Source organism: Daktulosphaira vitifoliae, unplaced genomic scaffold (assembly GCF_025091365.1).
Source record: "Daktulosphaira vitifoliae isolate Bord-2020 unplaced genomic scaffold, ASM2509136v1 Scaffold_1, whole genome shotgun sequence".
Taxonomy (NCBI): Eukaryota; Metazoa; Arthropoda; class Insecta; order Hemiptera; family Phylloxeridae; genus Daktulosphaira; species Daktulosphaira vitifoliae.
Window position 1 is genome coordinate 89,016,725 of NW_026099572.1, and position 27,733 is coordinate 89,044,457.

Here is a 27,733-nt window from a genome sequence, read left to right on the forward strand (position 1 = left end):
GATAAAACTGTTATACATATTAAAATTGGTGATGGCAACTTGTTATCAATTTTGATAACTGTTATTGTTACAGTGATGTACAACAGTGGTGTAATTGTTTTATATGTTAAAAGACTGGTGAATATTGATGACTTTGTGTAAAACACAAAATAATAGTAACTCTTACTATGTCTTCCAAGTAACAGCTTGTTATTGCTACTCAAGTAGTAACTGTTATAAATCACTGTTAATGTTACTTTTTCAGGCAATTCGGTTATATTACACATGTTGGGTAAGGGAAAATTTTGAATTAATGGCCAACCCAACTCAACCTACTATTTTACATGTATATTACATTTCATATTATTATTTCCCAACTCATTTTTAAAATTTTGTATTCTCGATAAGGATATTTCCATTCACGCCAATCTTATCGTGTCCATTTCATTTTATCTTAGTTCGTAGTTTATCTATATATATGTAACATAAGTTTATATATGTAAACATTCATACTCTTATAAAGCTGTGGTATACGCTCCAGTATTGTTTAATTATATCGATAGATTAAAAAATAGATTTGTTTACTAAAAAAATTCTAATATCACAGCAAAATAAATTATTAAAAATATAAAGAGTAATTAAAGGCAAAAATGTCATTGATGTATGTTTAATAATATGATGCACAAAAAAGCAAAAAAATAACGTATTAAATTTTTTTTCCCTTTTTATCTAAACAAAAAAAAATTAAAAATATGTTAGATTTGAATTTTAGATAAAATAAAACGAAATTTCATAGTATTTTTATTTATGGCAATTAAAAAAATTGAATTAATTTGACAATAAGTTCATTACAATTGTATATTTGTAGTATCAACTTGTAACAATGGCGTTATACTGATTGTTATCTCTATATTTTTATCTATAATCATAAATGTTATTAAATCTATGATATAATCTATTTATGTGCTTATATATCATAATATTTATCATAATTGTTAAAAATATAACAATGTTTCTTATTTAACTTGGTTTTAAATTCTATGTTATTTTAACTTATAATTCTTCAATTTTTATTCTACTGTCATAATTTGATCTGTAGTTTTTATTCTATGAAAATTATATAATGTATGAAATAATTATTTTGTAATTTAATAAATATTATTTCAGTAAATAAGTTGTAATAATGCAAACAAAAAATTTTTTGGATGTCGATGAATCTATTATAGAGAAAAATCTCAGAATAAAGGTAACTAAAATAACTTTTGTATATTTTAAGTTATTTATTAGTGTAAAAGAAAATTTTTTAATTTGATAAGAACAATTCATTTATTGTTAGGGTCATTGCTAGGTGGAAAGGCCTTAGATAGATTACATTTAATGGGGTATTAAATATATAGAAAACTGCAATTGATGTAACCCTAGAAATTTTTTCTTTTTGTAATTTTAATTTATTTAACCCTATAGGAAAATTATGGGACTAAGCAAAAATTTCCTTTTAAGAAAAAAATTCAGAAAAATCAGAAGTGTAATTTTATATTTTCAACTTACCATTGCTATAAAATTTTGATAATTTTATGAATCAATACTTTTTTTAAATACTCTTTCCCATTGTTCAAATCTCAAAATAGTTATATAAAATTTAAAACTTGATAATGTCTGAGAAATTTCAGAGACATTATCAGTTTTGTCTTTGACAATTTATTAGTTAGAAACATAATGGAATGTGGTAGCAAACAGAATGCATAATTTAATTGATCTAATACAAGATATCCTTGCATTAGAAAGCATAAAGGATACTGGGTGAGCTGTTATCATGAACTAAATAATCGAATAATCGAATAATTAACTACTATAAGAACAATTTATTACTCATTAAAACAGATTTATTGCCTCTGGTATTAAAAAACCAAATTTGTGATAAATTTCTATTTTAAATCATAAATCTTAAAACAATTTTAAAAAACAAACTGTTGATCAGAAAAATAAATTATAAGAACAAAATTGTTTTTGTATCATACCATTCAGCTAAATATATGGATTGTCATTTAAGAAAATGAAAGTTTTTTTATCCGTGAAGTAATGAAAAAAAATATATTTATCTACATATTATTGTAGTTTTTTGAATCAAACAATGTTTTCCTTTATAAAATTAAAAAATTTTCAATAGTTTTCGAAAAGTAAGTGTCTTATCCTTAATCAATCATCCTGTATTTATAAATTTATGTAAAGTAAATATAATTTTAATTTTTGATACAATTAAAATTTTGCTATAATTTTTTAAAAATAATTCTTACATTCTTAAAATTTGGTAAAAAGTAATTTTTTTTTATTTCAAAATAGCTGATTTTTTAGATTATTTCTCAAAATATTTTGATGTTTCGATAATAATTTTGGGATAATTTCTTATTGAGTTACAACAATTTTTATGCATTAAGTGAGTATGTGTTAAAATTAATGGTTTTTTTTCACTTAATAATAAATGATTCTATTCCATACTGTTGTGTAGATTCACATATAACATTAAGAGTGTATAATTAGAAAAGACGTTAAAAATTATTAAATGATTCATACTTAATTAAAATTTAAAAATATGTTTATACTTTGAAAATTATTCAACAGTTCACTGACTTATTTAAAGATACAGATTAGTTAGTTTTATATTTTTTATATTAATTAAATCATATGAGTATAATATATATTAACTATTGATTTTTAGAGCAATGAAGAACAAGACTTTGAAGAATTTTTTAGTGGATTCCTTAATCCAGACTCAGGAAAATTAATAAAACCTGCTCCAGGTAATCATATATATTAATTAAATTATTAAATTATTTTCTTTTTGTTAACAATTTAAAAACTACAAAATCATTGTGGTATAATTAAACTTTGTCAATGGAGAAATTGGGTGAATACTAGAGATATGTCAGGTAATCTGTTTTTTTAGTTATTTCCAGGTATCTGACCTTTTAGCTTTGATGCGAAGCTGAGAAGGTATTAATTTTACTATGATGTATTTTTTTATTTTTATTTTTTTTTGTGTCTGTGGACGCTCAATCTTAGCTCTCACTGGACTGATTTTGATGAACAATATGTCAAAAGATCACAAATAATATCTAGTCGAAGACATTACCCTCAAAAATTGAAAAAAATTCCCTCGTTCCCCGTAAACGGGGGAAATCCCCCAAAAAATTACAAATTTAAAAATCGCTAATTTTCGATATTTTTTCATTTTTTTTTAATTAAAATTGCCATAACTTTTTTAAAAATGACCGAATAAATATAATTTTTTTTTTTTATAGATACCTTAGATATTTTATATATTTTTGAGAACATTTGACCCTTTAACGGCCCACAGGAAGGGTTTCAAAATGGTAACTTTTTTACAAAAAATTAACTTTTTCAACTTAACTTTTGAAAATGTTCCGGAAAGACTGACACTTTTATATATATCTTAAATTAAAGCTATTGTAATGTACTTTATTATGGAAAAAAAAAATTTCGGACTTTATTTTATCTTCACGGTGGAAATGACTACCAAATGCTATTTTTGTGTGAAAATTCTCGATTCTATTTTTAATTTTATAATGCTATAGCTTATTGAAAAGTGCATGGATCAAAACAATTTTTTTGTAAGAAATATTATGTATATCCCTTTTTTATTCGACATACTTTATCTTAATTAGGATATAAATAAGGAAATATCAGATCCTGTAGCTTTTGGAATAATCTATCAATTTTTTAAAATTAAACACTATCTAAAGATTTGCATCAAAGCGTTTTTTTTTATAAAGATTTTAAGCACTATCATTATACTTGATCCAACAATGCTACGTCACCACTGTGCCGCGACCCCCCTGTGCTAGTTTTTTTTTAATTAGATAAATTTTATTTAATAAGCTTATTTAATATATTTGACACCATAAAGGTATAAGTAATGAATTAAAAATAGTGATTATTGATTAAGATAAGATAAGATATTTTTTTTGTGATTATTATTTATTTTCTCTGCTCTAACTTGACCTACTTTTTTCAACGATACGTCAAATAAATACAATTCGTATCTAGTTGAAGTTATTACCCTCAAAAATTGAAAAAAAAATTCTAATTTATCAATTAAACAGTTAGTTATTACACGTTCTCCATAAAGACAATTAAAATCATTCATTTCTAATGTTTTCAAAATATTTATTGACGAATCATGTTTGATATGATAGGTTTCAAATACAAAATTAAATAATTTTAATTTATAATTTAATAATTTCTTTACTCTATTTGTGTGTGCTACTACTATACTATAATATTCCAAATTTGTTGGTAACATGTTGCTATATATATCATTTCCAAAAAAAATGATTGTTAGTTTCTCCTGAATTAACAATGGATTTTTACAATTATAATCAAATTTTATAATACGCTCAATTGAGTAAATCTTTTTAACAACTTTGTTTTGATTGGTTAATTTAGTTAAAGTAAATCATTAAAATTAATTAAGTTCATATTTCAATTGTAGAATCTTTTTAAACACCAAAAGTTATTAGGAAATGATTACTATTATTTCTATTTAAGTTATCTATTACGATAAAAATGCAAAAAAATAATGAGCTATTCTGTTAAATTTACTATAAATAGTAATTATAAAACTTTCTGACTGCATATTGATCTTAACGATACAATTTTTTTAATTGTCATAAAATTTTCTATTTTATGATGTCAATGTCAAACTTGCCAATTGTGCTAAAAGTTATTGTAAAATAAATTATTTTTTTTTATTATAAACATTCAACTTTAAACGATTAAAAAAATAGGTTAAATATGTCATTTTCCTTATTTTTAACTTATTAATAATCAAATTAATATTAAATTAATATTAAATATTATATCAAATCAGTATTAATTTAAAACAATTTTTTTTGTTCTTAATTATTTTTTTTTATATGTAAAAACTATTTTTTAATAATATTAAAACTTAGAAGTTATAGAAAAAGTCTAATTGCACATTTTAAAACATCGCGAAAAGTTGATTTAGAATAGTATATTTTTGTTTCTGATGGAAGTTCCTTGTAGTCCAGTGTATAAAACTTATAACTTTGTTAATTGTTATAACTTTATCAAAAATGACCAAATCAGTATATTTTTTTTTATTTAGATGCATGTCTTTATCTATCATTTGGTTTTTTTTATAAATCTAACCCTTTACCTGCCCACAAGAGGGATTCAAAATATTAACTTTTTTTTTTTTAGTTAAAGTAAATCATTAAAATTAATTCAGTTCTGGATATTTCAATAGTAGAATCTTTTTAAATATCAAAAATTACTTAGAAATGATTACTATGATTTCTATTTAAGTGTTCTATTACGATAAAAATGCAAAAAATAATGAGTTTTTCTGATAAATTTACAATAAATAGTAATTATAAAACTTTCTGACTGCATATTGATCTTAACGATACAATTTTTTTAATTGTCATAAAATTTTCTATTTTATGATGTCAATGTCAAACTTGCCAATTGTGCTAAAAGTTATTGTAAAATAAATTATTTTTTTTTATTATAAACATTCAACTTTAAACGATTAAAAAAATAGGTTAAATATGTCATTTTCCTTATTTTTAATGAATTAATAATCAAAGTCAGTTTTAATTTAAAACAATTTTTTTTGTTCTTAATTATTTTTTTTTTATATGAAAATACTATTTTTTAATAATATTAAAACTTAAAAGTGATAGAAATAGTCTAATTGCACATTTGAAAATATCGCAAAATGTTGATTTAGAATATTATATTTTTGTTTCTGATGAAAGTTCCTTGTAGTACAGTGTATAAAACTTATAACTTTGTTAACTGTTAAACTTTATCAAAAATAACCAAATCAGTATAATTTTTTTTTTATATAGATGCATGTCTTTATCATGAACACAGTAATCATGAAAAGATAGCGTTTTCTTCTGTCCTTTTCTCAATACGTATTTCAATGTTTAATACCGTAAAATAGTACATAAAAATTCAAATTTTCACAAACTTCAAAACGCTACAGAATATTTACTACTGAATATTAATAAGATATTTTTTTATTAAAATTTTTCTTAAATTCTACTCTACAAAATAGCCATCTTAGATTTTTTTTTGTACATTTTATTTAAAATTTTAAAATACTTAATATTTTTAATAAAATGTAAAAAAATTAATTATTGAGATATAGCTATAGACCTAACGTATAATTATTATTTAAAAAAAAAATCAACTAAAAATATTAACTGGATCAAAAGTTATTTAAGTTGTCAGTGAGTGGTGGGCCACTCTGTATAGTAATTATAAAATTTCCTGACTGCATATTAATCTTAAAAATAACATTGTTTTAATTCTCATCAAATTTTCTATTTAATGATTCATTCTAGTCAACGAAGGAGTAATTTTGGAGAATAGCAGAAAAAATTCCCAACAAACTTTTTTTTTTTTTTTTTTAATTAGGCAATTGGTGGATTATTCCAAAAGCAACATCAACTCTTATTTCTTTAATTATATCATGATTAGTAGTTCTTTGATTTTAAAATATAATATATGAATATATACTAATTATAATTATTAAATTTAGTATGAAATTGATATTTAATATTGTAATTTAAACGGAGAAATTATAAAAATAATAAAGAAGTTATATTTTGCTTTACTTTTACGTGTATAAAAATTTAAAGGGCTTGATACAATAATTTTCAATAAAAACTGTTTGTTACTATAAAAAAATGCACAGGACTACAAGGAATTTTCATCAGAAATAAAAATATACTTTTCTAAATCAACTTTTCGCGTTGTTTTCAAATCTGCAAGTAGACTATTTCTATCACTTCTAACTTTTTATATTACTACAAATTATGTATAAAATAATAATTAAAAGAAAAAAAAAATTTGTTTTCAAATTATTACTGATTTGATTTTTAATATGTTAAAAAATAATCAGTCCAAATTTTCAATTTTAACATATTTTTTTTGGTTCTTTAAAGTTGATGAAAAATTTTTGATAAAGATTTATGAAAGTTTAAAGTAAAAAAAATTGAATCATAACTTTTAGCTCAATTATAAGTTTAAAATTGACATCTAGGCCAGTCAACAAAGGAATAATTGCGGAAAAAATTCCCAACCAAATTTTGTTTTTTTAAAATTTGAATTAAAATATGTATAATGACATACTAATAGTCCTCATTGATTGGAATTGAGCTTTTTTTTTTACAGCCTCGCAAAAGTTAAAAAATATGAGCTTTTTTAATTTTTTCAAAAAATATTTAACTTACAAAAAAAAATTTTGTACAAAAGTTGTTTAAAAGACTATTATAAACAAAAAAATTATCTTATATTTTTTCATTTAAACAAATATTTTTCGAGTTACATTACATTTAATTTGACTACTAAAATTTATATTCCATTTTTTTAATTTTACGTTTTTTTTTTATCATGTTATACTTACATTAGACACAATGTTATAAATGCATATGTGTGTATGTGTGATTTTATTTATTTATTGTATCATTAAAGTGTAGTGTATATTAATATACAAGCGATAGAGTAGGTAATTGATTTGACGCTATATTGTTTAAAGCCAACTAAACGTTAAATTGTACATTCCCAACAACAATCATATTATGTCAATAGCCACCGGATATTCTGGTAATCTTTATCTTTTTCTCTGCCTTAATCCCAAATACTTGGGGTCTCCCACATCTTCTACGCTCACATCAGCTGTCCTCAAATCGCATTCAATAGCATCCCTCCATCTCTTTTTTGGTCTTCCTCTATCTCTTCTTCCTTCAACATTCATTTCTATAACTGTTCTTTGAGCTTCCGATTCCTCTCTCCTCATAACATTACTAAACCTATACTCACTCTTATATACTCGTTCCTTATTTTATCTTCTCTAGTCACTCCACTCATCCAACTAAGCATTCTAATCTCTATTACACTTATTCTCTGCTCTACTTTCTTATGAACCGCCCAACACTATGACCCATATATCATAGCTGGCCTTACAATTTCATACTAAATTTAAAAACTATAATTAGTATTTTTTCATATATTATATTTTAAAATCAAAGAACTACTAATCAGGATATAATCAAAGAAATAAGAGTTGATGTTGCTTTTGAAATAATCTACCAATTTCTCTAAAGGAAACACTATCATCGAAGCATTTCTTATGATAGTGATTTTAATCACTGTCAGATATCATATTACTTTATTATTAATTGAATAAATAGAAATGTTACAGTTATTTTATCTTCCAAGAAACATAAAATTTATCTATGTTTATAAATAGCTGGTTAGATAACCTGTAAAAATTATATGTAATATACCTATGTGTATTTATTTCCTTGTCATTCAGTGCAAGTAGCGTTAATAAGTAATGTTGTGTTGTATTTAATAAAATTATGAATAAAGAAGAAAAGAAATTTTTTTAAGGCATATATTGGATTCAAATTTCATTTTTTTCTTTTTAAAATATATATATTTTAAAAACACAAGATTTTTTAATTTTTAGGAGTGCAAAATCTGAATACGTGGAGGTTTCAACATATCACTCTGTGCCTATATTTTGTTTTAACTTAAATGAAGAGGGAATAATAGAATTTTAATATTTTGATCATTTTATTTCATTAATGCTGAAAATTTGTTTTATACATAGTAATCGGTTTGTAAGCACATTTTGCCCGACTTTTACTTGGTTCTCAATCAGTATGTGTATTTACTACTCGGAATATCCCTAGAGAATACTAAAAAAATATTTGTTGTCCTTTGTTTTTATCTTAAATGTATGTTTTACATATTCAATGAAGAGAAGTTTAGTACTTTTAATCTACTTACTCCCGGGTTACTTTACTCGCTACAATTGTAGCCAGTACAATCTTCAAATAAACTAAAATAGTTAATAAATTAGTTTATACACAATTTTAATTTATGTAGTTAACTTAATGACATATCTTTATATAGCTTACAAAATACTTTTGCCCCCTTAGATATTTTTAAGAATGCAGGGAAAATATATCCCCTAAAATTACACTGATTTATGACATTAATAATCCTAAAATTCCATTTTTGTAACTTTTTAGCTTTTGAATGTAAACCAAATATTTATTAATTTATTCATTGACCATTTTACTATTGATTTATTCCATATATTTTTATGATTTTATAGGATTTTGCATAAAGACTTTTAAAATTGATGATAAGTCCAAGATATTTATAAATTTATGTCATCATGCTGAAATTCCACCACCAGAAGATATTTCACAGGAAGAATTAATTGAAGTACTTAATTCTAAAGATCCTGAACGTTACTGTGTTCCATTAAGTATTGGCACAGAACATAATGAAATTGATAAATGTAATTTTTTTATTTTCATGATTTTTGTTTTGCTTAAATATGTATGATTTTATTTTTATAGAAAAATTTTTATTTATAAAAAATATTTTTCTTTCACTTAAAAAATTTACTTTTTGTAGCCCACTTTATTTTTTAATAGAAACTCCTAAATTTATAGCTTTACAATTATTTAATCATTGTTTTTAACTAAAAAATGATACTTAATAATTTTACAGCGAATACACCAGTTAAAGCCTTTGATGTGGCTGTCAACTCGAATTTTTTCAGGAAATGTCAAAACAATGAATTATTCCAAACATTTATTGTATCTGCTACATTAGAAGGGATTGCTGAAAAATTCAAATTAGAAATCAGCTCTGAAAGTATAATACTTTAATTATTTGTTAATCTAAAAATTGATTATTCTATAACTAAACCATTATATTATTGTTAAGATAATTTTTTTTATATTCCCTTAAGTGACGATTTCAATATATAATATTATTTTTATAAATCTCTAAACTTCCCGACTCCACAGCAATTTACTATGAATGTTATATGTACAGGCTGAGGTGACATGAATAAGTCAATACATGTGTTTCTAGTATATAACTGATTTAACTATAAAAAAAGATACCTCTGAGTGGTAATAACAATAACCAGTTCACATAAATATCAAAAGGCACACTATTCAGAATTTTTTCCCCCAATGACACTACATTTTGCTATTTATTTAAGTTAAAAATTCATTTTTCAAACAATTGAGGAAATAGTACTGATTAACAAAATACAGATAATACTTTTGATTCTATAGATAACAATCAAATAGATATATATCATAAATATATAACTGAAACTATTATTGACAATCAATAAATATAAAATAATTTATATGGATATTAGTGATAAAATTAGTTTTCCTGGACCTATTATTTCAACTAAAATATGTACCCCAACCCCTACTTGATCAATCTCATCACTCTCTTACAAACCACTCTACAAGAAAGCAGCAAAATATCAAATTAACATTGATAACCTGTCTAACAAAAAACAAGCTCTGCTGAACTCTGTCGAAATATTTTTGAAAATCTATCCTGCAATGGTAATATGTAGAAAATTATCCAAAAATTACCATCAATTTTAATCTATTCAAAATTATCATTGAATTCTTTCAAAGCAAAGATAGCAAGTATGACATGACTTTAAATCTTTCAGATTGTAACCTTAACTACCAATCAATGATTGAAATTATGATATAGGTATCATTTAAGCTAAATAAAAAAATATTTGTTTATCTACAAGATAACCAGACTATCATGACAATCTAAAAGAAAATAGCTGATAAATTATATCTTCATTTTTAAGAACTCAAGTAACAGTACATATGACAAAAAACTCGTTCAGTAAATCAACATCCCAGAAGAAAATAAGCACACAATAACAATTGTTATATTGTAATAAAATTTAAACTAAAATAAAGCAAATGCTCTAGCAAAATCTCTAGCTTTGACAAAATAAAATATATTTTCTTACAAAAATTGGGAATAAAAACGAGACAATATACACATAATATATTTAGTAAAATATGTCAAACAAGAAATATACCAATTCAGAAGCAGAAAATAATCCTTTTATACAGCTAGAATATTGAGAAACATATAGAACCCAAAATATATATAGATTAAAATTTTAAACAAGCAAAAAAAAAATCCATATAATATTAGTACAGATAATAAGAGTTGAACCACTCTCAATGGCATCCTGGAATCTTCAACTCAACAAATACTTAAAACTAGCAAATCTTAAAAAAAAGAAAACACTAATCTGTTAATTTACTTTAAAAACTTAACAAAATCTCAATATACTCCAACAAAATCACACAGCTATTAAGAAGAGATAGCCCTGTAATATAGAAACTTTGCACAGGACATATAAAATTCATTTATTGATACTTTTTAGAGGAAAAGGAATCATCAGTTTGCAAAATATGCAAAGTGAGGGTTACTGTTAGGCACACACTTACAAAATGTAGAAAAAATGCCTAAAAACAAATATTCAAACCTGTCACATAGAATTACTTAGATTAATTTAGGATTATGTACTTATTTTGTTTGTAAGGTTTTGTTTTAAATTAACTAATAAAATGTTGTTTTATTTTATATAAGAGTATTATTAGGTATAAATAAAAATTTTATTTTTTATTTTCATTGCACAGATCCAATTATATTAAAAAATAGAAAGTGTATTGGCACTCTACAACAGCATAGAATTCAAAAACGACTTCCTAGGCCATCATCTATTAAAAAAAAGCCTTTAATTCAGGAGTTAGATTCAAAAATATCTTGTTCTCAACTAGAAATACATTTAAAACCAGAATACAAGATGTACCAACATCCAGAAAAAGATCCCAAAAATTTAATAATTGATGTATGGCTTCCAGATATTGTGAGTATTTTAATACGATATAATTTGTAATTAAAACAAAATGTAAAAATTATAATTTGTTGGTTTAGAATTATGTGCTAGATATAGATGTTAAATGTGGTGAAGATTGTTTGATTTTAAGTACAAAAAAGAATCCTAAATATGAACTTGATATTTTTTTACCGTGTATAATTAATCAACAGAGTGCTATTGTCACATTCAATACAATAACAAAAGTAAGTAGCCTACTCAAATCAAAATTCATTAATTAATCATTTATTACTTATTTAACTTTTGTAATTGGACAATTTAGATCATATATAGCCCTTGATAATTATAGATAGATAATTTTAACTAATAGGTATGGCGTTACATGGTGCAGAAAACACTTAAAACACAAAATTTTACTACATTTTCTAAATTAAATACTGCATAATTTCTTGTCCATTAATACCTTAGATATTAGTGATAACAATAAAAATAAATATTGATTACATATTTCTTATTAGATTTCCAGTGGTCAAAATTGTTTTGTTTATAATTTTACTGGGGTGACAAGGTAGGATTAATAATTATTAGTCCATATCGTCACCAATGCTATTTTAATTAAAATTTTACTTTTTACAGTAAATTTTTAACTAAAATAGTATACTCTGCAATCTGATATTTGGTTGTTTTATGACCAAGTGATGTGTCATAACAACTAAAAATACTTAATATTTTTATTCTGTTTTGATTCTAGTTCCTTACAATATCAGCTGTTATTTCAGATTTACAATAAAATATGTTACTAGATTTTTATGTAAATTAAAACATCATTAATATTTTTGTTAAAATATTAGGAAAAAATATTTAACATTTGTATAGAGTCTACATTGATTCATTGTAAAATTATGTGCCTGTGTATACAGTAACTGTTAAATTTCTTTATATTACAAAATTGTATTATTTATAAAAAAAATTAACAATAAATAATAAAGTAATGTATTTTTCAATTTAAAGATATACTATAAGAACTTTTTCATAAAGACTTTATAAAATTATGAATTTCATATTTCATGTATTTTAATCAGTACAAAAATAATTATTACCTAAATATTATATTACAATTATCAAATTTTTTATGGTAAATTAACTACATTATTAGGTATATGTAGTGCAAGATCAGGTTGTGCTTCGCTATTACTCCTTGTCAAACGTTCCATAGAAGCATTAGATGCTTTTGGATCATCTTTGTCATCATTTTCACTAGCACCTTGAAGTGCTCTATATTTTTTTGCTATTGCATCCCAATCGGTTACAGTTTCAATTCGATTAGTCACACTTGAAAAACTAATTTGTGAGCCATATGGACTTAAATGTACCACGCTCACTGACATAGACTCTGTAGCAGAAATTACTTTTATTATTTCCTAATTTGATATTTGTTATTACAAAAACAATTGTATTTTTTCTTAAACAATTTTTATGTGTTGCCAAATCTTTTAAGTTTTTCGGTAATAATTGTTGATATTATTATTTTAATTTTGAAAAAAAAAATTTTCAAGAGTAGTGGTATATATTTGGGATCCACTAACCCGATTGAAGTCTACAGCCCCTTTTTATTTTATGAGATTGGGGTTGATTGAGTTTAAAACCAGTAGGTAATTTTTTTGTATGGGTATTCATAGTAAATTTTAATACTAAAATGTCTTGAAAAGATTTTATTTGACTTGACAAGTTCTGTTTTCTGTCAGTTTTTACAAAAACATAATTTTAAGCTATTTGTTTAAATTTTTAGAATTAAGGAGATTTTTTTTTAATTTCAGCACTATTAAGGTCAACTAGATTAAAATTGGGTTCTTTAGAGGTATTGATAATTAAAATCGGTTCAGTGATAGCTAAAAATTTTGATGGACAGACATGAAAAAACACCATCACAAAACCAATACATTCTCAGTTTTGTATCAAAGCTAAAAATAATGTCACTATATTCGACTAGGTATAATTATTTTCAACTTGCACTTAAATTTAACTAGGAAATTAGTTGTGTGGTGTTAATATAAATAGTTATATAAAGATTATTATAATTATAATATGATCACCTCTAGGAACTACTTGAGCTTTTTTTACTTTAGATAACCATTTGTTACCCATTCGTGTTCTTGCACTCATTCGTCCTTTAGTTTTTAAATCAACCATTTGTGATAAGCTAGGACGTTTTTTCTGTTTAACTGGTTTGCAAAATAAAATAAAAAACATTACTTTAAGTTAGTTGTATCATATTTTAATTAAATGACTTATATACCTCTTTTTTGACATATTTCTAACAAATACATAAACCAGGTGGTGATTAAATTTAAAGGAGATGGTGTTGTAGTTGTTCTATGCATATTTCTAATTAATTTAGCTAATCCGAATTTCCATTCTATATCTGATTGTGCCTAATTATATAAATTAATTTTTTTATAGCCAAAAGTAGGGCGACATTCAATAAATATTTATTATTATTTTTAGTTTAATTTATCGTAGATGTTTACCTGAATTCTTTGATAAGTGTCACTCATCATAGCAATTAGTAGATTAATTAAAACTACTACTGACACTAACATATAAATACCAAGTACACCTTTATACATATAAACAGTCCAATCATCTTGTTTTTCTTCTGGTATTTTTCTTAAACTTTCCCAGCCAGCCATCCCAAATACAGCAAAAAATAACTGCTCAAATGCTATCACTGGACTGATGTAAACTATATAAACACAAATGTATTTATTTACTCTATTTTTACATTAAATATATATAGATTAACTTTCAAACCTTCTGAAAATGGTGACGAATTTGAATTTTTCTTTAAACTATTACGATTAGGATGGTTTATTGCTACAACTAACATGGAAAATCCAAGTACAAATATACTAAGAACCACTAAAAATCTTGCCAAATCTTTCATAAGATCACCAATTATTATTGCCCAAGGACCGAATAAGTGATGAAATGACAAAAAATCTAATATTTGAACACAAGCCATTAAAAATGACAGTGCAAACATTTGATTTCTGAGATACATAGCAGTAGAAAGGAACCTTTGTGGGATAACACCAAAAAATCCAGCTAAATGAAATGCTACTCCTATGACACTCAATAAAAGTACAGCCAACTTGACCCAACCCAATCCACTTTTATCACTAGGATTTGTTAGCTCGAACAATAACAAGCCACTTAGCCAAACCTAAAACATACGGCTTATCAATATTCTTGTTTAGAAAAAATTACATACAAATATTCGATACTTACTAAAAGTAACCATTCGTACCAATATGGAAATAAGTTATATCGCGCTGATCTGTAATAAGGTGTTATGGCGACCATTTGTAATAAAAGCATAAGGTACACATGTGATGTCAAATAAGACATAAATTTTATAATTGGCACTTTATTATAACTGTGCCATAATGGTAATGTGAATATTATCCAGAGTGGTGGACAGGTAATAAATCCTAGAAACATTAAAAGAGTTTTCCAGCCAGCCCAATTCAGTCTTCCTTGCCATAGTTCCTAAAACAAATAAGATGTATAGATATTTTAAAACTAAATTAATTGGTAGTTAATTATAAATAAATAAAATCAGTTTTACATCCTTCAATTTCCCGAGCTTAACATGCTCCAGAAGTTGGTGACCCTCTTTTATATGTTGGGGAGTCAAAAATGGATAGGACGGGTATATGACGCGGTCGCATCACACTTTCTGCTTTACCGCTGGATGGCGACTGCGACACAGCCACCTCTCCTCGTCCGAGAGGTCGCGTGATACCAAGTAACCGCGGGTGTCACGAACCGATCCGGCGATGGACTTTTACTTTACTTCCTACCGGCATAATAAAGCGATCTGTACCGACATACGTATTATATCGATCTATATATTTTATCGTTTTTGTCTAGTATTTAGTATAATTGTGGATATTATCTAATTATTATATTTAACGTTGGCGTTATCATTAAAAATATACCTAAGATTCCATCTTATGGCTGGCTTGCACTAGCGACCAGACACCATCAATGAGAAAATCACAAGAAAAATCTCGTTGGTACCCTAGGAATTGAACCCTGAACCCAATGCGCCGAAACATACGTTTTAATCCACTAGACCGCCACCTAGTTTCTAATCTTAGTTAATAAATAAAGAATTATTTATTTATTTAAACCCAACTAGTCGTAGACATAATTATAAATTCAGTTAGAAGAATTTTTGTTCGAAAATCGGATATATTGCTAACATAATTTTTAACTTTGTTTAATAAAATTTCGAATAATGTAGTATGTTATAAGTTTTGAACTCAATCCTCTTTAGGGTTTCGATGATTAAATAAGGTTAATTCAACAAAGGAGCATACTGTAAGTGCAATAATAACAAGTCTTACTGATCCAGCACATAGATGACCACTCGACTTGTGCATATTCGAGTCAAATATTTTAATAAAAAATAAGTCGTAGTTTTGTTGCTGTACTATTAATATCTATTGTATAGATTATTATTAAGATCCATCTATGTCAATTAAAATAAACTATTAATAAATATTAAGTACTGATTTTGTTTCTTAAATCCTTCTAAATAAGTTTATGATCTAAACTACGATACTTCGAGTTAATTGCGTCAACAATTGTACAACAGACGACTCGACACCTCTCGCTGACAACTCACACACGGTAAGACTAACCCAAGTAATCTGTGACAGCGGAACAAACCGAGATCACAACAAAGCTGATGTCAGGTGTGGGGTTAGTCCATAAATCCTGTGAAGAGACGGACCTACGGGCTGTGCCGAGAAGGGATACCATTCAAACTGAACCTGATAGTCCCGAGATGCGACTCAATCTAACCAACCTTCAACAACTTTCATTCAACACCATTTCGATGAAGACATAAAAAATGTGAGTGATGCCATAAAAAAAAATTATAAGTAAAAAAAAACATATACTTATATTGTTTAATCATACATTTAAATAACTGTTTAAAAATAATATAAAAATATATTATTTCTATGTTGAATTATGTTAAATATTAATTATTAATTTATTATTAATATTTATTTTGACTGTTACTATAGTATAACAAAGTAATAACATTATCACGTTTCTTATTAGGTATTGTGGTGATTATTTTTTTTATTTAAAAAAAAAAGAGGAGATTGTGATTTTACCTTTTCATATTGGATACTTTCACAGTAAAGTAATTTTAGCTATAATTCAAAAGTAGGTTTACAACAAAAATAATAATAATAACAAAAATATAAAAGAATATATATATGTGTATACATATAAATAACATTAATTATTATAGTTTATTACTAAACTCACATAATACCATATATATTAAAACTATAATCTGCCTACAATAATCTATCAATCAGCTAAGGAGGCACGACGTATCTTTAAAAATACAAAATTCAACAGTAGTGTAAAATACAAGTTTTGCAGTTATTGTAAAACCAATATACACAATACTAAGAACTACCGATCAAAAAAATTCAATTATATAAATAAGGTAACAGCGGGACCTTCCACGTCGTCAATCGTAAAGACTGAAGCAACAGACAAAAGAGAAGGTAACCACAATAGCAAGCTATACTTCCGTTATAATGACATAAGCGTCTGCCGAAACAAGAATAAACGAGAAGGGTTTAGTTCAAATAGTTTGGGAAACGAGGAATGGCCGACCGTCAAGAGTGAACGGATGGTACGTGACTTAAAACTACAAGCCAATCCTGACTATAATGCTGAAGTTAGAAAAATCCATGTTCCCCAGTGTCAGAAAAATAATTCCGATCTATTAATCGACACTGGAGCTGAATTTAACTTTATTTTTTAACAGATGATATCTAAGTTAATGTTATAGATACATAATTGTAACAAGGTAAAACCTTGTCAAAACACTAGGTTCCGCTTATTCAGTTCATATAGACATACACATGGGCGACATCATTCAGAAGGCAATATTCCAAGTCGTACTTAACACTTTTCCAGTACCACAAGATGAAGTAATAGGGCGACCTTTTTTTTTAGGAAACAAATACCGTAATAAATCTTGCAGAGGGCGTACTCACATCGAATGTGATGGACAGCGAATTCATCGTACCAGCGCGAAGTGAGGTAGTTATGCCGGTGTGTACCACAAACATTATTGGAAATAACCAAGATGTGTTGATACATGCTCAATAACTTTCTGAAGATGTATACTGCGGAAATGTATTAAACTCTATAAAAAATGGACGCACTTTAATATGTATGGCTAAATCAAACGAAGAACTTTTTCTTATTCTTCCTCGCCTTAATCCCAACTACTTGTGGTCGGCCACCCTTATCCTAAACTTCCACTTGACACGATCTGCCACATCGTCTACCCTCACATCAGCTGTCCTTATATCGCATTTAATAACATCTCCCGATCTCTTTTTTGGTCTTCATCTACCTCTTCTTCCTTCAACATTAATTTCTATAACTGTTCTTACAGCTAACGAAGAACCTTTTAAATTAGAAAAATGACATTTCGAGAATCTATCGTACGAAATCATGCGAAAAACAAAATCATTTCTAGCACCACGTCATTCAGTCAATCAACATAGCCGGATAGAACTGTTAAAACAGTCACTGCGCTCAGACCATATAAATAAAGAGGAGCACTATTTAGAAGTAGAAGCTATTTGTAACGAATACGCGGATATTTTTAATCTGTATGGTGGTAATATCAATTATACAGAAGATGTGCAACATGAGATCAAGACGCCGGGAGTTAGCCCTCCCATACATCAACGACCATTTCGACTGTGGAAATGCCTTTTCCACAAGAAAAGCCTGTGGAATGCGCCGCTGCTTATAGTTCCTAAGAAAATCGATGCAACAGAAGATCAGAAGCATTGAGTAGTAGTGGACATCCGAAAACTGAACAGCTTAACAGTGGGTAACGCATTTCCGATGCCCAACGTGAAGTTCGATCATATTACGATTTTTACTAAATATATGAATTTTATTGCTAGATTCTGTTAGTTATCATCTGGTACATTACAACACTTACGTGCAAGTACAGCGAAAATAATGGTATGACTGGATTAATGTATTGTTATTATTTTTAATTTATAAATAACTTTGGAAATCGTAAATGTATTACAAATCGCAGCAATTGATCAAAAATTAGATAAATATTTATTGTATTTATTTGTCGCCACCATATATATGAACTGATTTTACGCGGTGTTTTCGAAACAAAACTTTCTCAGGTAACATTGAGCCTTGATATTCTCATATTTAAAAACTTTAAAAAAAATTGGAATAATATTGATGTTTCTAATACGATCTGTGCAATAGATGACGTCGAATGTTGCTCTGCACTTGTAAATTATCGAAATGATATTCTCCAGTTTTCTAGGGATATGTTGCAAATCGGATGTTTTAGAGATGATTGTAAAGAATTGTTTGAGCTATCTTTAATTTTTTTAGATGGTGACTCAGATAAAAAAATTAAAATATACCATTCTGGAGCTATGCACCAAGCTCGTTGGATGAGTAGAGCAATATATTGCTTAAAAATTTATTTATACCGAAAACAATATTTACTAAAAACTTTTGAAATAAATGCTATTCGAGATATATGTATTTTTATTGATCGATTTTATTTAAAAGCCTGGTTTAACTGTACTAAACCGTCCAAAGCTCCGAATAACGACTTAAATTTTATCAAAGAATTAAAGTTATATGAAAATGAACAACCGTTAATTGCGAAAGCAGCGTTAAACAAAATTTGTAATATGATAAATATGTAATATAAAAATCGTAATATGATCGAACTATTTCAGCTATAGCAATAAAACGATGGCTTCAATGAAATTTGTACTTATTATTTTTATTTCGTAAAATTTAATTTTAAACAATTTTTATATGAAACATTAGGTCGTATCACATATGGTTTGTCATATATGATGAAATATTCGTAAATATAACAATTTCGGCAATTTAACAAAATATTATGTATTTTGACATTTTTCTAAAAAACTAATGGATTTAACAGAAAAACTGTAAGAACTTAATTTATACAAAACAATTAGATCTACAATTCAGTTTTAATATTTTTTTTTGTGAGAGCACTAATTTATAAGTTAATTGCTAAAAACTAAAAAAGTACCCCTTTTGGCCGATTTTCAACCCCAAATCGGCACGGGTTAAACTTATCTGATAGGCCTGAAATTTTTTGTAGCCTCTTTTTATATGTATAAACACAAATATGTGGGGTGAGCCCGGAGAATTTCCAAAATTTTCAAAATAAGGGACATCCTAATATATATATATATTAGAAATATTATATTGACCACGTTTTCATGAACATTTAAGTTACAATTAAGTGTTAAAAAAATTGTGCGCAATAAAAAATAATATATTATTTAGATAATGTATGATTTAAAAATAAGAATATTATTTATAATTACTATAACGTCTTTTTGGACCAACAAGAGTATGTCTTCCATGTAAGCATCCGTGACAATGTCGTTTTCGTAGATGGTATCTGTGAGTACTCCTTTGGCTTGTGGATAATTGACGCAATCTTTAGCGTCCAGCTCATGTAAACATTGAATTGCGAGGTAGGGAGTTGATCTGACGCCATATGTCACTGTGAGGAGCTCGAATTTCTGAACGTCTTGGGTCGGAATTCTGCGTCATAAAATATGTTGATACGTGCAATCTTCCGCGCGTATGAGAATCTGACGATACATTTTGACTATATCGGCTGTGAAAACCTATCTCTTAAGACATGACTTAAGCAGAATTTCGTCAATATTCGTTTGCAACTTAGGTCCTACGCATAAAACATCGTTCATGGATCACCTTAACGTCGTTGAAGCAGAGACGTCAAATACAAAACGCAGTTGTATAATATATAATAAAATTTGAATCGTCGAATTCCGGATCGTTTAGAACTAGATGCCGGTAAAGATTCCGTACAATATTGGGTAATTTAACGCTTGGCATAACTTTTGTAATTTGAGGTAATATAGCAATATTTGAAGCCATGAAACTTGGTTCATAAGACCCTAGTGGAACTAACGTACAACTTGTCACACCCTTGACACGTGTGGTTGTTGCGCTAAACCTATAACCTCCATACGACATTTTAATCATTTAAGACAGAGTCCGTTGGCGCACTCTGTGGTTATCGCTATCACCTGCGATCCGCTATCTAAAATCACACGAACAGTTTGCAATTCTCCCGTCGTATCTTTAATTCGCACTATTATCGTACCGAGTACTACGGTTACCTCTGCGTGTGTTAAACTCGAGAATTTTTGTGGCATATCTGATATCTTTTTCAAATTTTGCGTCATCAGCTGTTAATTCTATTTTTTCTTCATGAAGAAGAATATAACATTATTCTTCAAACATAACGTTTGCCCTCACATTTTTTGTATTTAAAACCATCGGTACATTTACTGGTCGAATGTTCGAATTTCAATTAAATAAAGCACAGCCCATTGTTTATAATGAATTTTCTTCTTTCTGGTACGGATTTCTTTTTCAATGCAAAACAACGATATATTGAATGGCTCTGTTGAAAACATAAACATGTTTGATCTTGATGGCGCTGCCTTGGCTACAAATGACGACTTGCCAGTGGACTGTCCCTTCTTAGCAATGATCTTGATCGTTGTCTCATTTTTCTCGTCCATGGTGCCAATATTTTTCAAAATGTGTATGCGCTTAGACAAAATCTTATAGAGTATTTAAAATCGGCATATCCGATTATGATGGACTCGCCTCAAACAAACGTTGTGTTGGGTTGGGTTAGGTTCGATTGGGTTTCACAAAATGTTAACGGCAGTTCCAGGGCGGTCCACACTAAAGTCGAGAAGGAGGAGAAAAAAAAAAAAAGGGGGGTTTCACAAAATGAACCTACTGACGTATTGGATTCCGAGTTTTCAATGGCTGTAATATTTTCACGAAATGTATTTATAGAAAGCGACGTAGACAAAATAGATTACTTTTTAATCGTACTGAACGCGAATACTTTATCTAAAGTTTTGTGACGTGTAATCGCTTGTTTTCGTAGCGAACCTTTAATACTTTCCAAGCTATCATATAATTATCCGCCGTTAGTGGGTGGATTTTACTATCGTCAGTGGAGGACCGGACTATCATGACATTAATAAGTAAATGATAACGCATTATAAATACATGATAGCAGGAATTTCTGTATTATTATGCATCAGATTTTCAAATGTACCACGTATTTTTCTAGTGTGTCCGTGTGTGAAACAAATAATGGTATTTTATATACGTTGATGCACTCCTATTCACGAATATTACTCCACGTACTTAATTTTATAAATTAACGCCACCCCATATTAATGTGCACCTAACAGATTTTTTAGTTATATAAGTTTATAAAAAACTAATGTTATACACTTAAATTTACGCATTTTTGAAGTAATCATATTTTTAATCATCACGTTTATTTTCTTTATACATATTATATACGTATATAAGGTCTTTTTTTCCCGACTGTAATTTCTATTAATTTTATTGTGATTTTACATAAATATTATACCATTCGCTTTTAAAAATATGCGAGGCGCCTACATGTTTAATGGTTTCTAAATTTCCGTTCATATCGTAGTTATCAAATAACAAACAAAATAATATTATTGCTTCTTATCTGTAAATGATGTTATGACAGCATTAAAATTAATGCATTGCTACATTAGTAAATTAATACCAAAGCGATTTAAGAATGATCCGAGTTGATCCAACGTGTCCGTTTGAATTTCCGTGAAAATATACAACATCGATATTAGGCGACAGCGTGCTCAATTATAAGAATTAAAGATTTTTGTCTTTCGCGTTAATTATTAGTTAAATAAAAGTAAATTCCGTTTGTTCTTATTGTATATTCAAAGTGAAAGAGAATAGGTAAAAGTTTTTTTAAAAGAAAAAAACATCATTATTCGAATCATCACTAGATTATCAACAAACACTCAAGTAATTTCGAATCGACAAACAAGGTAAAACAAAATCATCACTTTAATGGTAACTTAGCGTAATGTTATGTTAACTAGAAAATTGAGATTAATACAATAAATAAACTAATCTAAATTAAAAAAAAAAGGAAAAATAATTAAGTGTTTGAAAAATATTGATATCGATTTCTCAATAAATTTTTTTTTCAAATAATGAAAATTCTTATTCAACGATGATTTAAGTAAGGGTCATTATAAACATTATATTTCTAATAAAAAACCATAGTTTTTTAAATTATTTACATATTAGATTTTCTATAATTAAGTTGTATTATTTGAAATTAAATTATTTTCATAAATATTTATAATGATTTACAATGTGTGATGTGAAACGTACACATAGTTTATACAATAAATGAAATCAACGTTGAATTATTTAAAATATTATTATGTGGTATAGGATATAATTACAAATTTAATTGGTGCTTTTAAACCACAAATAGTTTATTGAGTAAAAGAAACCACTAAGATAAATTATAAAATTTGAAGGGATATTTAACTTTATTTACTCAATATTTTTTAATTGCCGAGACTCCATAATTTATCCACTTTTACCTTTTAACTATTTGTATATTATATATTTATTCTATCTATTTACTATTTTATCTATTACTATCTTTATTTTGGTTAATTACATTGGAATCGTCTGAAACGGTTTTAAATTTTCTCAAATTTAAACGAATTTTGAATAGCATACCAGATCATAAATTTTTATGGGTAGCGTCAAATTTAGTCCTTATCAATGAAATATGTTTTCTTCTTTGAAATCAGATTAGGATAAAAGGAAATCTGATAATGCTAATTAGTGAATTATTATCAATTGTAAGGGCTCTCCTACACTTATAAAAAAAACATCTGATTGCCTTTTATTATCATGCTCTAAAATTTAATACTCCAAAACCACTTGTATAATATTTCTTAAAATATATTTAAAAAGCTAGGGATGCGTTTTTGTATAATGTTAATTACTTATCGATTCCAAATAACCGTTATTATTAATTATTTATTATAATTGATTTCTAATTTTTATGAAGTGACTTCTAAAGTAACTGAAATATTTGTGTACAAATTTATCCTAAATCGTCTTTTTCTCATGTTGCAACCTAAAATAACTCGTATTTGACAAAAAGTACTATCAAATGTACTATAAGTTAATAACCTTGTTGAGGTTAGGTTTAAGAAGCAAATAGTTTGTTAATTTATAAAAAATTATCCTATCTATGTGCATTATGTAAAAGGGAATCAAAAGTTTGGCGGTCTCGATATATGAATAAACTACAAACTAATTCTTTTAAAAATCCTAAATAAAAGGATGTAATGTAAATAATTTTAAAAATAATAATGGTTCACCATTTTTATGTTATTGACAACAGTAGGCGACTTGAGGTACGCTATCACTTCTATAATTTGTTATCAAAATTATTGTAAGTATCACCCAATCAGTTGCTCTGCTGGTGACTTTAATTACTATTATCGAGTATTCACATATTGTTGTAATAACATATATCCATTATGCTTTTGTAACCTGAAATTTCGGTTAAAAAATACACAAAAAGTTACTTATAATAAAGCATTCCAGCCATCTGTCTGTAATAAAGACCTAATTGATGCGTTGAAAAGAAAGAATTGTTATTTTCTTATAATGCGTTTTTCAAACTTCAAGCTAAGTAATAGTAAGATCTAATAGTAAACTAATATTTCTAGTTAAAGAATTGAGATTAAATCTGAAAACTACAGGTTCTGCAAAGAATTTGATGACCTAAAAGTTAAAATTGATAACTTAAAAAGTAACAGTTCTACTGATCTGTCTAAATCGATTTTCATTAAGGTTCTGCAGGAAACATTTGAATATGATTGTTTCAAATCTAATGTCATATTATATAAAGCTTCCGAGTCTTTTTCTATTATGTTTGTGAGAGTAGATACGTCTAAATATATACTTTGCTGTCTTGGTGATAGTGTTTCTTAAAACATAAAACTTGTACATATTGGATAAATTCGTAATGTTGCATCCATTAGCAACGTCATCAAACTATTTATGAAAATAAGTTCGATTTATGATAGTCTGAAGTTACAAGATCACCTCATTAGTTTTTTAGGTATTCTCTAACACACTGTTTTAATTATTTAACCTCTACAAGTATAAGGTCTTAACGTTTCTTAAGATACAGTCAATAGTTGAGTTTTCCTGTAGTATTTATGGTATAACCATTTTGCGTGAATCTGATTCCACTATAGATCTTGGCTTTATGTTTAACTATAAAGAAAAAAATATAGATATTGCTGTATAGTATAAGGTCCATATACCTTCAGTTATTTTTTACAACTAAAGAGAGTACATTTTGTCCAACCATCGATCAACTAAAATCTTTTGTATTAAACCATACATTGGACAAACAAGAAGAGCTATTACAACCAGAATAAAAAACATAAAAAGACATAGAACATAAAAATCCGAAGTTGAACTCGCCAAAAACGGTAGTTTCTAATTAATACGCACTAATAATACTAATTTTAATAGTAACCTATTGAATAGCAGACTTAATACGGTTAATCTTATTTTATTCATAAGTAAAACTTTTAAAATTTTTAATATTTGTGAGTGATCTTAATGTTTAAATTTATTCTTACGCTATAGTTTTTTGTTCGCTTTTGGCATTAGGAGTCAATGTCATTTATAATTTTTAAGTGTTTGCCTGTTAAAGATTAAATTTATTACACCGTAAATTAGTAAGTAAACGCTGCATTTATCTATTGTTTGGTGATTTTAATTTGCCATTAATTTGCCAAAACTTCATTAAATACTAACTTAAAACTATCATCTACAGAAGCTATTTTTTTTTAGAAAACCTAGTATTTCTTAACTTATTTTAAACAACTTTTTTTTTTTATAAAATCAACCCTGAGGTTGGTTTTGCAATTTTCCAAAATTTCTCCATTCATCTCTATTGTCAGCTAACCTCTTCAGCTCCTTCTAGTTCGCTATACCCGCATCGCAAATCATCTTTTTGATATAAGACGTTCTTGGTCGTCCTCGATCTCTTTTGCCATTCATATTTCCTTCTATTATAATATACAGAAGCTCTTCTTCGTGTCTTAATATATGACCTATCATATTCCATCTTCTTTCTTTTATGGTGTTAAGTATCTTCCTGGTTTCATTTATTTCGTTTAAAACATATTCGTTAGTTCTTCTTTCTACCCAGCTTACTCTCAACATTCTTCTCCAGCATAACATCTCGAAACTTTTGAGGAACTTTTGTTCCGTTTTGTTTAATACCCATGTTTCGCATCCGTACAGTGCGACACTCCACACATATACCTTTACCAGCCGTTTCCTCATACGTATATTCATGTTTTTAGAGCACAGTAGGTTTCTTTTGTTCATGAATGCTGTTTTTGCTTGAGCGATCCTTGCTTTTATTTCCATAGTACATTTTCCATCTTGACTAATTATACTACCTAGATATCTAAAGTTTTCCACTTGGTCGAGAGTGTGGTTATCAATTTTAATTCTTATTCTGTGAATACGATTCTTTTTTTGACACATCATTACCTTGTTTTTATTCCAGTTGATTTTAAGGTGATAATTTTGGAAGCACCTTGCTATTTCTTCTAACGCTCTTTTGAGATCGTTTTCGCTGCTTGCAACAAGAGCTATGTCATCGGCGAATCTTAAAAATGATATCAATTCTCCTCCTACTATCACTCCAATTTTATCTCTGGTGAATATTTCTTTAATTTCATTGATAGATTGTTCTACATAAATATTAAATAACTTTGGTGACAGTGGACACCCTTGTTTTACTCCTTTTCCTATTTTAGCTGTTGCAGACTTGTCTGACACTTTTATTATAGCTAATTGCTCTTTGTATATGTTGTATATTAACTGTTTGTCTCTATAATCAATGCCTATTTCTTTTAATGTCTTAAAAAGTTCCTTCCGGGGAACTGTGTCAAATACCTTCTTCAAACAAATACAATACCCAATAGCTATGGTTCAATACTTGATCTTATTTTATCCAATTCTCATGTTATATCTTTAAATACAGATACTATAGTTTCTGCTGATAATTGTCATCCTCCTATTAATGTTAGTTGCACTCAGCCAAACTCACACTCTACCCTATCTTTTGTCGAAGAAATATACGACTGGTATAGAGGTGATTACTATAATATTTTACCTTTCCTAGGTTCAATTAACTGGATTGAGTTTTTTAAATCCAGTAATGATATTTCAGTGATTACTGAGAATTTTTATTCGCTCTTATTTTATGCTATAGATTCTTTTATTCCTAAGAGAAAATATTTCAAATCGAAATTTCCTGTTGGTGTTCTAAAGACTCAATAAATCTTATCAAACTAAAATAAAAATAACATGCTATTTTTAAATTTTCTAACTCATAGCATAATTACTTAAAATTCTCTTCCATACGCTCCTAATGTAAAACCTTAAGCAGACTTGATTACTCCCGATATTCATAACCATATTCAAAAATCTTTGAAATACTATCCTAAGAAATTTTGATCTTTCATTAATAACCTTAAAAAGTCACCTGGTCTACCTAACTCAATGTCATTTAACCAAACTAAAGCTGAAAATGGCTAAGATATAATTGATTTATTTAGTCAGTAATTTTCTTCAGTATATAGAGATACAGCTTCAACTAATATAAACATTCAATCTAATAAAATTCAGTCTATTGATTCGTTAAATATACTATCAATTGAACTCTTTGACGTAATCAATGAACTAGATACTCTGTCGCACAAAAATGCTATTGGTCCTGATGGACTCTCTCCTATATTTTTATTTAACTGCAGATTCATACTCTCTCCATCTATTGCAAATCTATTCAATATTTCTTTAAACAGCGGCTCATTTCTAGCACTTTGGAAATCTACATATATCAATCCAATTCTCAAAAAAGGAAATAAA

At 27.0% G+C, this 27,733-nt stretch overlaps 2 protein-coding genes across 6 annotated transcripts in view; one reads left to right on the plus strand and one right to left on the minus strand.

Moving 5' to 3' along the window:
* Positions 1-85: 85 nt before the first annotated feature.
* On the plus strand, positions 86-16,460 carry LOC126910046 (PIH1 domain-containing protein 1-like). 3 transcript variants are annotated; one of them, XM_050692454.1, is made up of 8 exons: positions 86-271; positions 1,147-1,225; positions 2,696-2,777; positions 9,161-9,349; positions 9,565-9,711; positions 11,544-11,773; positions 11,842-11,988; positions 12,495-12,747. In XM_050692454.1, the coding sequence occupies exons 2-8, from the start codon at positions 1,163-1,165 to the stop codon at positions 12,531-12,533; spliced, it is 897 nt and encodes a 298-aa protein (XP_050548411.1). In that variant the 5' UTR covers positions 86-271; positions 1,147-1,162; the 3' UTR covers positions 12,534-12,747. The 3 variants fall into 3 exon arrangements, with proteins under 3 accessions (XP_050548411.1, XP_050548418.1, XP_050548404.1); XM_050692461.1 differs by lacking the exons at positions 86-271; positions 12,495-12,747 and adding an exon at positions 16,407-16,460 and having other exon boundaries at positions 995-1,225; XM_050692447.1 differs by lacking the exon at positions 86-271 and having other exon boundaries at positions 996-1,225.
* Positions 12,768-27,733, minus strand: part of LOC126909876 (ankyrin-1) — a 76,352-nt gene continuing 61,386 nt past the window's right edge. For 2 of the 3 annotated variants that reach the window (XM_050692291.1, XM_050692298.1), the window contains 6 exons: positions 15,032-15,292; positions 14,555-14,966; positions 14,272-14,486; positions 14,040-14,175; positions 13,837-13,965; positions 12,768-13,136 (listed from right to left, as the gene is read on the minus strand). In XM_050692291.1, coding sequence (XP_050548248.1) covers positions 12,874-13,136; positions 13,837-13,965; positions 14,040-14,175; positions 14,272-14,486; positions 14,555-14,966; positions 15,032-15,292 — 1,416 coding nt within the window. In that variant the 3' untranslated portion in view covers positions 12,768-12,873. Of the gene's footprint in view, positions 13,137-13,836; positions 13,966-14,039; positions 14,176-14,271; positions 14,487-14,554; positions 14,967-15,031; positions 15,293-27,733 lie in introns of those variants that run through there. The other variant, XM_050692305.1, reaches the window with a different exon arrangement.